The sequence below is a fragment of the Eretmochelys imbricata genome, chromosome 7, assembly GCF_965152235.1.
Source record: "Eretmochelys imbricata isolate rEreImb1 chromosome 7, rEreImb1.hap1, whole genome shotgun sequence".
Lineage (NCBI taxonomy): Eukaryota > Metazoa > Chordata > Testudines > Cheloniidae > Eretmochelys > Eretmochelys imbricata.
The window spans coordinates 1,833,704-1,846,611 of NC_135578.1; the positions used below are offsets into that span (position 1 = coordinate 1,833,704).

General features: G+C 40.2%; 1 protein-coding gene across 1 annotated transcript in view; it reads left to right on the forward strand.

Moving 5' to 3' along the window:
- PRKAR2A (protein kinase cAMP-dependent type II regulatory subunit alpha) overlaps positions 1-12,908 on the forward strand; it is a 150,955-nt gene that overhangs the window by 92,749 nt on the left and 45,298 nt on the right. The window contains exons 3-4 of the mRNA XM_077821266.1: positions 6,496-6,548; positions 10,315-10,398. Coding sequence (XP_077677392.1) covers positions 6,496-6,548; positions 10,315-10,398 — 137 coding nt within the window. The remainder of the gene's footprint in view (positions 1-6,495; positions 6,549-10,314; positions 10,399-12,908) is intronic.

Below are 12,908 nucleotides of genomic sequence, written 5' to 3' on the forward strand. Positions count from 1 at the left end.
ATCTGTAAAATGGAGAAACATCCTTCACAGTGTTCTAAGGTTTATTGATTGTTACAATGTGCTTTGAAGATGGAATGCTATGTAAATGCTAGGCATTTGTTTTCAAATTAACCAAAACTAGTTTGTCTGTAATACCAAATTGTGTGTGCGCGCGTGGTATAATGTATACCTCTCTATCACCACAAGGATCTATTCATTTTTATTCAAAGAGATCCTTCACTGCAAAAGGAAGTAGAATCATAGAATCATAGAATATCAGGGTTGGAAGGGACCCCTGAAGGTCATCTAGTCCAACCCCCTGCTCGAAGCAGGACCAATTCCCAGTTAAATCATCCCAGCAGGGCTTTGTCAAGCCTGACCTTAAAAACTTCCAAGGAAGGAGATTCCACCACCTCCCTAGGCAACGCATTCCAGTGTTTCACCACCCTCTTAGTGAAAAAGTTTTTCCTAATATCCAATCTAAACCTCCCCCACTGCAACTTGAGGCCATTACTCCTCGTTCTGTCATCTGCTACCATTGAGAACAGTCTAGAGCCATCCTCTTTGGAACCCCCTTTCAGGTAGTTGAAAGCAGCTATCAAATCCCCCCTCATTCTTCTCTTCTGCAGGCTAAACAATCCCAGCTCCCTCAGCCTCTCCTCATAAGTCATGTGTTCTAGACCCCTAATCATTTTTGTTGCCCTTCGCTGGACTCTCTCCAATTTATCCACATCCTTCTTGTAGTGTGGGGCCCAAAACTGGACACAGTACTCCAGATGAGGCCTCACCAATGTCGAATAGAGGGGGACGATCACGTCCCTCGATCTGCTCGCTATGCCCCTACTTATACATCCCAAAATGCCATTGGCCTTCTTGGCAACAAGGGCACACTGCTGACTCATATCCAGCTTCTCGTCCACTGTCACCCCTAGGTCCTTTTCCGCAGAACTGCTGCCTAGCCATTCGGTCCCTAGTCTGTAGCGGTGCATTGGATTCTTCCGTCCTAAGTGCAGGACCCTGCACTTATCCTTATTGAACCTCATCAGATTTCTTTTGGCCCAATCCTCCAATTTGTCTAGGTCCTTCTGTATCCTATCCCTCCCCTCCAGCGTATCTACCACTCCTCCCAGTTTAGTATCGTCTGCAAATTTGCTGAGAGTGCAATCCACACCATCCTCCAGATCATTTATGAAGATATTGAACAAAACAAAAGTAGTGAGTGGCTGTGTGGATTTATTCATTCTTTGGCACCTGGCTTCTCTGACAAGGAGTTAAAAATCAAGCCTTCCTATATGCAGTTTTTTTTTAATGTAACATTTCTGAATAGTAGAATGATTAAACAGGTTTATTGTCTCTGAAGACTGGAAGCGCAGGCATTACCTCTCTGTGGACTGAGGGAAATCTTAAAAATTAGACCAGCTTCTTCCAACTTGGATCATAAATGTCTTTTTATGATAGATTATATCAAATCTTTTTAAGACTAAGGACGGCGGAGAAGTAACTGCAATGAAATATCCAGGTAGGAGTACAATTTTTAGAGAAGTTGTAGTTTTCTAAGCAGAGTGCAGCCTTCCGTCCAGCTCTTCAGCGTGTTCTGCTTCTTCAGACTGAGTCAGCTGAACTCTTGCCCAGACAAACTCTTGGCCAAGCTGGGGTTCTCATGGTTCATAGCTATGCTAAAGGAGATGCCAATGGGGCTGACAGTGAACGTGCTTCAGGGAAGAAAGCAAGCACTACAGCCAGTATGAATGAAAAGGATCTTGCAGAGTTATGAATGGCAGCTGTTGATGGGAAAAGTTCAGAACTGCATTATGCTGTGGTGGATTAGGTTGGTTTGTTAAATTTTAAGTGTCCTTCGTTTTTTGCATTCAGACTTTTGATTCTACTGGTGTTAGTATAACAGATCTCCTTGCTTGGTAATTGCTCTGTCATTTAACCTTTACAATGAGACCTCACTGTAATTTTAATTTAGATTATCACCCAGACCACCAATGTTTTGGTACTGTCGCCTCACAAACCGGATTGAGGACTTCAATAGCTCAGACATAGGTGAGAGGTTTTTCGCAGGAGTGGGTGGGTGAGATTCTGTGGCCTGCGTTGTGCAGGAGGTCGGACTAGATGATCATAATGGTCCCTTCTGACCTTAGTATCTATGAAAGAAGCCTTTTTCCATTGGATGTACACTACTACAAGGGACACAAGTCAAAAAATCACACATTTTGAAAACCGAATTTCTTTATCACCTCAAATCTCTAAAAGTGAACATTTGAAAAAATGTCAGGTTGATAAAAGGTGTCTTGGGACCAACAACGTATAAGATATTAGTTAAACCCTTGTTTTACTCATGTTAAGTTATTGCTGGCTTACACCCAGTGTAAGAACCATCATGAAAACTTGTTAAATTTTTACTAAACTCACAGAAAAACAATATCTAACTATAAAATGATGGGATCTAAATTAGCTGTTATCACTCAAGAAAGAGATCTTGGAGTTGTGGATAGTTTTCTGAAAACGTCCACTCAATGTGCAGTGTCATTCACAATACTGCGTGCAGATGTGTTGGGGATTGGTCCTGCTTAGTTGGGGATTGGCCCTGCTTTGAGCAGGGGGTTGGACTAGATGACCTCCTGAGGTTCCTTCCAACCCTGATATTCTATGATTCTGTGTGGTTGCCCCATCTCAAAAAAGATGTATTGCACTAGAAAAGGTTCAGAAAAGGGCAACAAAAAGGTTTAGGGGTATGGTATGGCTGCCATATGCGGAGAGATTAGTGAGACTGGGACTTTTCAGGTTGGAAAAGAGAGGACTAAGGGGGGATATGATAGAGGTCTATAAAATCACTACGGGTGTGGAGAAAGTAAATAATGGAAGTGTTATTTAGCCCTTCTCATAACTCAAAGAACTAGAGGTCACCAAGTGAAATCAATAGGCAGTAGGTTTAAAACAAAAGGAAGTATTTCTTCACACAAAGCACAGTTAACGTGTGGAATTCTTTGCCAGAGGATATTGTGAAGACCAAGATGCTAACAGGATTTAAAAAAAGAACTAGATAAGTTCATGGGGGATAGGTCTATCAATGGCTATTAGCCAGGATGGGCAGGGATGGTGTCCCTAGCCTCTATTTGCCAGAAGCTGGGAATGGGTGACAGGGGATGGATCACTTGATTATCTGTTCTGTTCATTCCCTCTGGGGCACCTGGTACTGGCCACTGTCGGAAGACAGGATACTGGGCTAGATGGATCTTTGGTCTGACCCAGTATGGCCATTCTTATGTTCTTCATAGCTCTAAGTGATTTATTCAGTGTAAAGGTGCCAGATTTCAGTTTTGATTTGCTGTTCGTAAATTACTTTTATCATATGCTTTCCATCAGAAAATTCCCTGTTTGGTCCCTAGGGGAACTTAATCTTAGTATTTTTAATACTATACTATATTTAACATGTCTTTTTAATTTAACCTGTGGGTAGGTTAACCTGTGTTTATGGCTCTTTATTGTATTTTACTTGCCTTTTAAAAGACAACATAAGATAGTCATGTGATAAAGCACCATATAAATGTTTTGGATTACTGTATACCTGAAATTGCAGTTGGAGGAAAAGATACTTATATAATTCTGTAAATGTTTCCTATGGAGAAATTATCATTATCCTAGACTGTTTGAAAAGCAGGACCCAGGGTTGGCCCTTCAGGTTGCACTCATCACATCACTGAAAAGATTTAAAATAAAGTAGAGGGAGTGAGTGACAGAGATTATGGCAATAAAATATAGCCTTTGGTGCCAGCATGGGTCGAACTATTGCCGTTTTTTTTGATATGCTGTAATGGGAATTTTGACACAGGCAAGATCATGTTATGAGTAGTCGTCCAGTTATTCATTTCCCCAGCATTTCACAGTCTTATTAAAATTGAAAGACAGTAATGAGAGCCAGAGGCACCAAACACATGGGCACTTCATAAGATCTACAGAGCAACTCTGCTAATGCAGCCCTTTTGGTCCTGAGCAGAGACTGAGTTTTCCAAATTAGGCTAAGCAGTCGTTTTTCTGATCTCTGTTTTCACTTGTTTTCTACTGTAAATTGAATGTGAACCAGGGGTTCCAGAATTGAAAATCAAAACACATTTTCTCCTTTGCCACTTAAATACCTCTGACTTCTAGATTTTCTTCTTGGGCTTGATTTATTTGTGAGAGATAGTCAGCATTCTGAAAGACGGTGTTTTCTGTTTTGTTATGTTTTTTTCTTTTCAATTTGTATCACTGAAGTGTTTAAAAAAAATTACTCATACTAAAAACACTAGTCCCTAATTTTAATCTATAAACGAAGGCTGTAGCTACTCTGAAAATTTAAAAGAAGAGATAAGAACATCAAGGTTCTTGTTATGCCTATTAGGAAATAGTTATTAACCTGTTTTAGAATCTTAGCGGAGAAAGGAAATGGTAGGAGTCATTGCTGAATGGAGAAAGGGGGCATGGTGGTGGAATCAACTGTCATTGAATGTTGGAGAGAAGGGATCTGGTGGTTAACTGTTGGGTGTTACTGGCTTTCTAGAATCTAGAAACTTTTGGAAAATGGGCAGGGCATCTGGTAAACGGTTTCTCTACAGAGCTGGCTAGCTCATGTTATTTTGTAGTCTTCAGTGTTAGAATGAGAAGCAATTACATAGGGAATCTGACTGTGGTAAATGTGAAAATTGTTGTTCAGGAATGCAAACGAGTGATTGTGGTTAGTGATTACCAATATCAACTTATAAATTTATCAGGGTTAACATGCCCAAAGTTGAAGGAAATGGTAGAAAACAAATAATCAGATGAACTGAAGATAACGTAAACAGGATTCTTCCAATGTAAAATGTAAATGTTAATGTAACCCAAGCTGGACCCACATAGTGGTTTGAGTCTGCCACTGGCTTTGAGCTAACTGACCTGAGTGCCTCAGCTTAGGCAACAGAGACTCATGGTTTTAGATCCAGAAGTTCTGGGTTCATCCCTGCTGCTGCTGACCTTGACCCAGAATAACTAGAGAGACAGAATTTGTGCTCATCTCAAAAAAGCAGGAAATCATTTTCTTTGGATTCATCAGGACCAAACGTGCCACTGAACAAAGATTTCATTACTGAGAAGCAGAACACTGAGCTTCCTCATACAAATGAGGGTTTCAGCTCTGCTGCTCCAAGAAGGTGGGGGAGGAGCTTGGGATTTCAGCCCTGCCACTCCTGGCTGCAGTAGGGGGAGGGGGAGCTCGGGGCTCAGGCCCCCCTTGCTCCTGGCTTCAGTGGGGGGCGGGGGAGATCAGGGTTTCAGCCCTCTCCCTGCTTCAGTCCCATGGGGGCAGGGGGAGCACCAAGGCTTGGGACTTCAGCCTTGCACCCTTCGCTGCTTGGGGCACTGGGTTTCAGTAGCGGGACTCTGCAACCCCCCTGAAAGGGCTTGCAGACCCCAGGGAGCCATGGACCCCTGGTTGAGAACTGCTAGCTTAGCTGTAAGAGATATTATGGGACAGAGCCCGCCTACTGTGCTGATAGGTGCATGAGACACAGAAATAGTCTGTGCCCAAGGAGAAATGGGGCTCTACAGGAGACATTGGGAAGGAATACAGTTCTGGGGGCCAGGCTGTTTGCATGGTATAAAACGGACTCTGGGAGGGGGAGAGTGCATGTGATTCTACATACCAACCGTGGATACTTACCCCTCTGAGTAGTTATTAGTGTTAATGCATATTTAAAAGTTGAGAAATTCTCTACCACCTCCCACCCAAAAAAACCCTGAACTTTAATATGGATAGATCCCATATTCCCCCCTTCCTCTCCAAGACAGACCATAAAAAGCAAATAAGTCATTCAACAACCCATCTATACTCCACGAATCCGTTCCCCTTTTCAATCCTGCCTACCTGCTTTCCATGACTCACAGCCCACATCTTCATTCTCTGATCCTAAGCCAGCATCTTATAGCCTTAACGGAGACCATATTTATTGGTTATATTTTGTGTTTTGTTTGTTAATAAAGGGTTTGTGTGAATTGATAGATGATGTCTGTAGTTCTGAAATGTATTGTATGTGAGTGAGGGGTCATGGCTACAAGATGGTTTTTCCTCTTAATGTTTAGGGAAAGTTTTGTGAATGGATCGGTGTTCATGATCATTATGAATGTGGTTATAAGACGTTGCAGAATTAAAATCTATATGTGCGTACAAGCACTGTATTTATAATTTGAAGGTAAGCTTGCTGGTTAGAGGTAGAGTTTTGAAAGAGGTAGTTTGGCCAATGTGGAGGAAGCTTCCTCAGTCTTTTTCGTGCCCCTCACTTTGGTGTCTGGATATGACCATAATGTGTCTATTCTGATAATAAATAGGATTTCATCCTTCGACATAATGGCACTATTCATACAAAAATCACTTTAAAAACAAAAGTGAAATATAGAATGGCAAATTTAGAGGGAAGGAATTGAAATTTTATTTGTCTTATGCTCCTGTGAAATACAGCTTTTATGTAACTTTTTCTTCTTCTTTTTCCTATTAAGTTTGTGCTGAAGCCTTCAACCCAGATGAGGAAGAGGAAGATACAGAACCAAGGGTAAGAGTAGGCAAATTACATCTGGCACAGTCTTTTGCATAGGTTAATGTACATATGCAAGCGCATCATCCCCTTGTTAATTCTACATTTAATTCTGCAAAGTGAAATGATTACTGAAAAAGCAGAATTACTGAAATGTTAAGTTTCTTTGCCCTAGGCATTCCTTTGGTCATTATCGGCTTTAACTTACAAACTTGTTATACAAAAAGATTTTAAAATTGTACCTAGAGGCCTACCATCTACATGAACTTAAATCTTTTCCTTTCTTAATTATCTGCTTAGGTAACACTTGTTCAGACAATTCCTGGAGCACTGGTGCTGGTGTGAAGAATTAGTGAAGCTTTAGCACAGCTCTCTGTCTAGATGCCTAGAATACCTCTTATGTTTTCCATTGCCTTCCTTATCAAAGGTTTCAGAGTAACAGCCGTGTTAGTCTGTATTCGCAAAAAGAAAAGGAGTACTTGTGGCACCTTAGAGACTAACCAATTTATTTGAGCATGAGCTTTCGTGAGCTACAGTGATGAAGTGAGCTGTAGCTCACGAAAGCTCATGCTCAAATAAATTGGTTAGTCTCTAAGGTGCCACAAGTACTCCTTTTCTTTTTTCCTTATCAAAGCAGTTCTGTGCTGGGAGAGCTTGCCTGCTGCTTATGTGAGAAATGCTTTGCTGAAATGTGCTTGAGCCTATAATCACCAGTTGTATCTTTTTAAATGCAGGCAATTTATAGGGATTGTTACAGTTCAGATATTGTAGTTGTATTTCTCGAGCGCTACTGTATATAACAAAATCCTGGTTGATAGGAATTGATATTTCCTTTAGGGGGACTTGTACTTCTGGAATGTAGCATTTATAATAGGATTAAATATATTAAAAAAAAGTGTTTTTTAATTTATGGGGTGGGGGGGGCGGTCGTGCTCAGAGGCTTGCTGTGTGAAAGGGGTCACCAGTACAAAAGTTTGAGAACCACCATTTAAGAGGTTTTGATTCCTGAGTAGTATTTTGACTTAAGAAATTTGTTTTTACATCAAGTTTTTCAGTGTGTTCTCATTCTTTTTTATTTAATGGCTAAGTACTTAATGGTGCAACTTTCTTTCAGAATTCTGGCTATCTGTGTGGTTAATTTGAAGCAATTAATCCTCTTATCTGCTTACTATCCAATTTTAACCCCCAGTGAATTTACTTAGATTTTGTTTTCATTATAATAAGGAATTATTTTTCTGAAGAAATGAACATTAGTTCTCTTTATCTGGGAAGATATCATCTGAAGGAAACAATACTTAAAACTTCAGTTTTTCTTGGTTTTTGTCTTGACATCTGATGAAATTCTGGCATCAAGTTCTTTAGATGATTTACTGGTGGTTGTGGCCACTAGAAACATGTATCATAAGATTTCGGTATTGTCTAGGTATTTCTACTGTGGTCCTCACAAAGGTATCTGGGTACTATACCATGTATTTTGGATCTCATCAAGATTTTTAGTACTACAGATACTTTCAGTGGAATTTAAGGCTTACTAAAACTAAAATACCAAATTCAATTATTGTCCATATAGACCCCACTCTCATGTGCATCTGCACCAGAATCGGAGCCTTCTTGAAAGTTGTGGCCATTGGGTCTGCAAATATACTCTCTTGTGGAACCAACACTTATTGTTAGGCTCCATACGTTGCTATTGCTGGGATATCCTCTGTTCCTCCTCCTTCTTGTTCATTGCTTTCTTGGCTATTTTTCTCTAAAAACATGGTTTACAGTATACTTCTATAAATTTATTTTTGATTTAATTAATATTAAGTTTAGAAAAAATTAAATAACTTTTGTTGTTAGTAGGCTGTGCGGATCTACTGGGACAAGCTATTGTCATCTGAGATCTCAGTTCTCTTTTTATAAGCCCATCTCTTAGGATGGATGACTAATTTTCACTGGTGCAAGGGAAAGATTTTAGTTGCAGACTTCCCATGCCTAGTGTCTGAAAGTGCCTGGGAAGGGTCATTTGTCAGGGAGAAGCTCGTTCTGCACTAGCTTTACCTCTCCCATCCTCATAAAAGTCATGGGTCTCTTTTCCAGTTCTTGCTCATAAGAGGCACAGAGCTCTCTGGATCAGACACGGTCACAGCAGTTGAGTTGGTGCCTGGTGCCTCTTTGCTCGCCTAAATTCTGAATTAGGAGGAAAGAGAGAACCAAACAGTTTAGAAGAAGAGAGGTCTGACTTTGTTTTTTTACTTGGAATTGTTTTCTTGTTTCCTTTTCTTCCATCTGGAGGATGGTGTGGATTGCACTCTCAGCAAATTTGCGGACGATACTAAACTGGGAGGAGTAGTAGATACGCTGGAGGGGAGGGATAGGATACAGAAGGACCTAGACAAATTGGAGGATTGGGCCAAAAGAAATCTGATGAGGTTCAATAAGGATAAGTGCAGGGTCCTGCACTTAGGACGGAAGAATCCAATGCACCGCTACAGACTAGGGACCGAATGGCTAGGCAGCAGTTCTGCGGAAAAGGACCTAGGGGTGACAGTGGACGAGAAGCTGGATATGAGTCAGCAGTGTGCCCTTGTTGCCAAGAAGGCCAATGGCATTTTGGGATGTATACGTAGGGGCATAGCGAGCAGATCGAGGGACGTGATCGTCCCCCTCTATTCGACATTGGTGAGGCCTCATCTGGAGTACTGTGTCCAGTTTTGGGCCCCACACTACAAGAAGGATGTGGATAAATTGGAGAGAGTCCAGCGAAGGGCAACAAAAATGATTAGGGGTCTAGAACACATGACTTATGAGGAGAGGCTGAGGGAGCTGGGATTGTTTAGCCTGCAGAAGAGAAGAATGAGGGGGGATTTGATAGCTGCTTTCAACTACCTGAAAGGGGGTTCCAAAGAGGATGGCTCTAGACTGTTCTCAATGGTAGCAGATGACAGAACGAGGAGTAATGGTCTCAAGTTGCAGTGGGGGAGGTTTAGATTGGATATTAGGAAAAACTTTTTCACTAAGAGGGTGGTGAAACACTGGAATGCGTTGCCTAGGGAGGTGGTGGAATCTCCTTCCTTGGAAGTTTTTAAGGTCAGGCTTGACAAAGCCCTGGCTGGGATGATTTAACTGGGAATTGGTCCTGCTTCGAGCAGGGGGTTGGACTAGATGACCTTCAGGGGTCCCTTCCAACCCTGATATTCTATGATTCTATGATTCTAAGTTCGTGTGTGTGTGTTTTGGGGGTTCTTTTCCATCCTCCCATGCAATACTCTGATTTAGTCTCTTGGACAGGCTTTGTATTTCAGGTGCCTGAAGATCACTAAACAATTCAGAAGCGGGAAAGAGTAGAAAAGAATTCCAGAATTTAAAAATAAATTCTTTTTTTCCAAATAACTACTTTTAAGATATATAAATATCTTAAATGCTCTAGTTATATTAAATATTAGTGGAGCTGTTATGGTGAGGAAATATTAAAACAATAAAATAGTTCATTGAAGAGCAATATTAAAACAGCTTTTGCTCGCTCAGTTTAATTTTCTAAATATTTGTGTAATTGTTTTTGTCTGGATGTCCTTTAAAAAGATACGTTGTTAGAATATCAAATTTTTTTAAGTATGAGTTCCTGAACAATTATTGCCACTATATAAATCTTTTTTTTTTTTCACTTTTCATTCTTTTGAGGTTCTAGCTACATCAAGGCTCTTACTTAATGTTGTGATTCACTTTGTGAGGTTAAGTATGCTTCAGATTGCGATCAGATTTCTTTACTGCCATGACAGGTTTTTTTTATTTTTCCTTGCAGGTAGTTCATCCAAAAACAGATGAGCAGAGATGTAGACTGCAGGAAGCATGCAAAGATATACTCCTCTTCAAAAACCTAGATCAGGTAGTACTGCTATAATATTTGAACTACAGTCGTTTACCGTATGTATAATTACTAGCCATTTACATTGTTCTCAGTAGTGGAATATTGCAAAAGGAGTATTGCAGGAATACAAGGACATACTGAATTTGTATCCTGTAATAGCCACCTTACAAAGGAGGATTCAACTAAGAAGCAAATATCCAACTTGTAAAAGGTTAAAGTAGAAATTAGAGCCAGGTAATAGCTTCAGTATTCTCCATTATTGTTATCTTCTCCTGATTGAATGGGGTGGAGGAGAAATTGTTGATATAAAAGATGACTGTGAAGAATTTCTATTTCAAAAATCTAAACCCCAAAACTAGTAACAGAAGATGAGAATATTTAAATTACAGTTGAATACATTTAAAAATAAAACACTAGCTAGATGGCATAAATACTCTCCAGTCAAGTCTTGAGCTCAGAATCCTGAGCTCTCCTTTGTAACCATTGTTGTTGTTTTGCCCTGAACCATGACAGGATTCCAGTCATCTTTTTGGCTGTTGGAAACCAGAGGGTAAAAAAATGACTTAGCTATAACTTGAACAGAATCTCTTCTTGCCCCTCACAAAAGAGCAGAACTGTCTTACATAGCAGGTTGGTTAGATAAGCCTTGGAAACCATTTGGTCTCCTCAAGACCAGAGCCATAAGGCTTTTCATAATATACTGTGAAACCAAGGTAGCTGAACAGTCAAAGGCCTGACAGCCTTATTGCTTCTGCTAACTTGAGAACCACAAAGAGCTGTTAAAAGAAGCTGTAGGGAAATTCCTTAATTCTTGTAGCTTTTAGGTTCTGACACTTGAGAAGGAAACAGTACACTGAAATATGAAGTGAGCCACCATCTGATGCAGAAAATAAGGATCTGAGGTATCATTCCATAGCATGGTTTTGGATTGCCCAGAAACACTGTTGCAGTATCCAAAGTAGAAGCAACTGACATGTGATATTGATGTCTTAACAAGAATTTTATAACTGAATAGTTAGGCATTGTAGATCTGTGGTCTGATCTTCCTCAGCTCTTGTCTATATACACAAGTTGCACTGGTATAACTTTCTTCATATCAGTGGGAACTGGCTTGTTCTGAGGCCTCTTGTGCTCTGGGGATTCAGCGTTAATGGTCAGCTCTCTTGTAGCTGCATGAGTGCAAATCCCTGGTGCAGACAGGCAAAACCACTATAAGCTTTGACTTGCACTGGTGCAGCTCATTCCGCTTTGAAGCGGTGGTAAGCTGTGCCAGTGCAGATCATGGCTTCTTGTGGCTTTGCTCACTACTACTATGTTACCTTGTGATGACCTTGCCAACTATGTCAGATCATTCAAGTGATAATTCCCTTCACTCACTAAAATTCACTCCATTGATACTTACATACTAATATACCAGTATTTTGACAGAATTCTCCAGTTACACACCCAGCTGATGATGCTCACACTGTTTTTGTCATTGACTCTAACACTCCTGCCCATCACTTTCACAGTGCCGGTTTCTGAAATATGAATTGTTTGCAGTCTGTTTTTGAGCATGTACGTAAAGATCAAACACCAATCAATCTGTTCTAATTCAATTAAGTATTTCAATATTCTGATTACCATGATTTTTTTAGACACTCCCCCCAAGAAAATTGCATCCCTGTCTATTTTCACTAACGACAAACCCATTTTGCTAATGCTGCTGCTCTTCTGCCAATAAGTGCTGCTTCGTACCAGTGTACTTGATTTTCTTTTTGCTAAAAAATGGTTCAGAACTTGGAAGTTGAATCTGAGAAAAATAGATTGATCAGACACACAGATGAACAGAATTTGTTGGGGAAGAGTCAACATGTGTTTTGTAAAGGGGAATCCTGCTTCACCAATCTATTAGAGTTCTTTGAGGAGGTCAGCAAACATGTGGACAAAGGTGATCTAGTGGATATAGTATACTTAAAGTTTCAAAAAGCCTTCGACAAGGGCCCTCACTAAAGGGTCTTAAACAAAGTAAGTTGTTATGGGATAAGAGGGAAGGTCCTCTCATGGATCAGTAACTGGTTAAAAGACAGAAAACAAAGGGTAGTAATAAATAGTTTTCAGAATGGAGAGAAGTAAGTAGTGGTATCCCCCAAGCCTGTACTGGGACTAGCGCTGTTCAGTAGATTCATAAATTATCTGGAAAAAGGATAAACAGTGAGGTGGCAAAACTTGCAGAAAATACAGGTTACTTAAGTCCAAAGCAAACTGAAAAATTACAAAGGGATATCACAAAACTGGTTGACTGGGCAGCAAAATGGCAGATGAAATTTAATGTTGATAAATGCAAAGTAATGCACATTGGAAAACATAATCCCAACTATACATACAAAATGATGGGGTCTAAAAAGAGATTTTGGTGCCATTGGGATAGTATCTTAAAACATCCACTAGATGTGCACTGGCAGTCAAAAAAAAGTCTAACAGACTTAGGAACCATGAGGAAAGGGGTAGATAATAAGACCGAAAATATCATAATGCCTCTATATAAA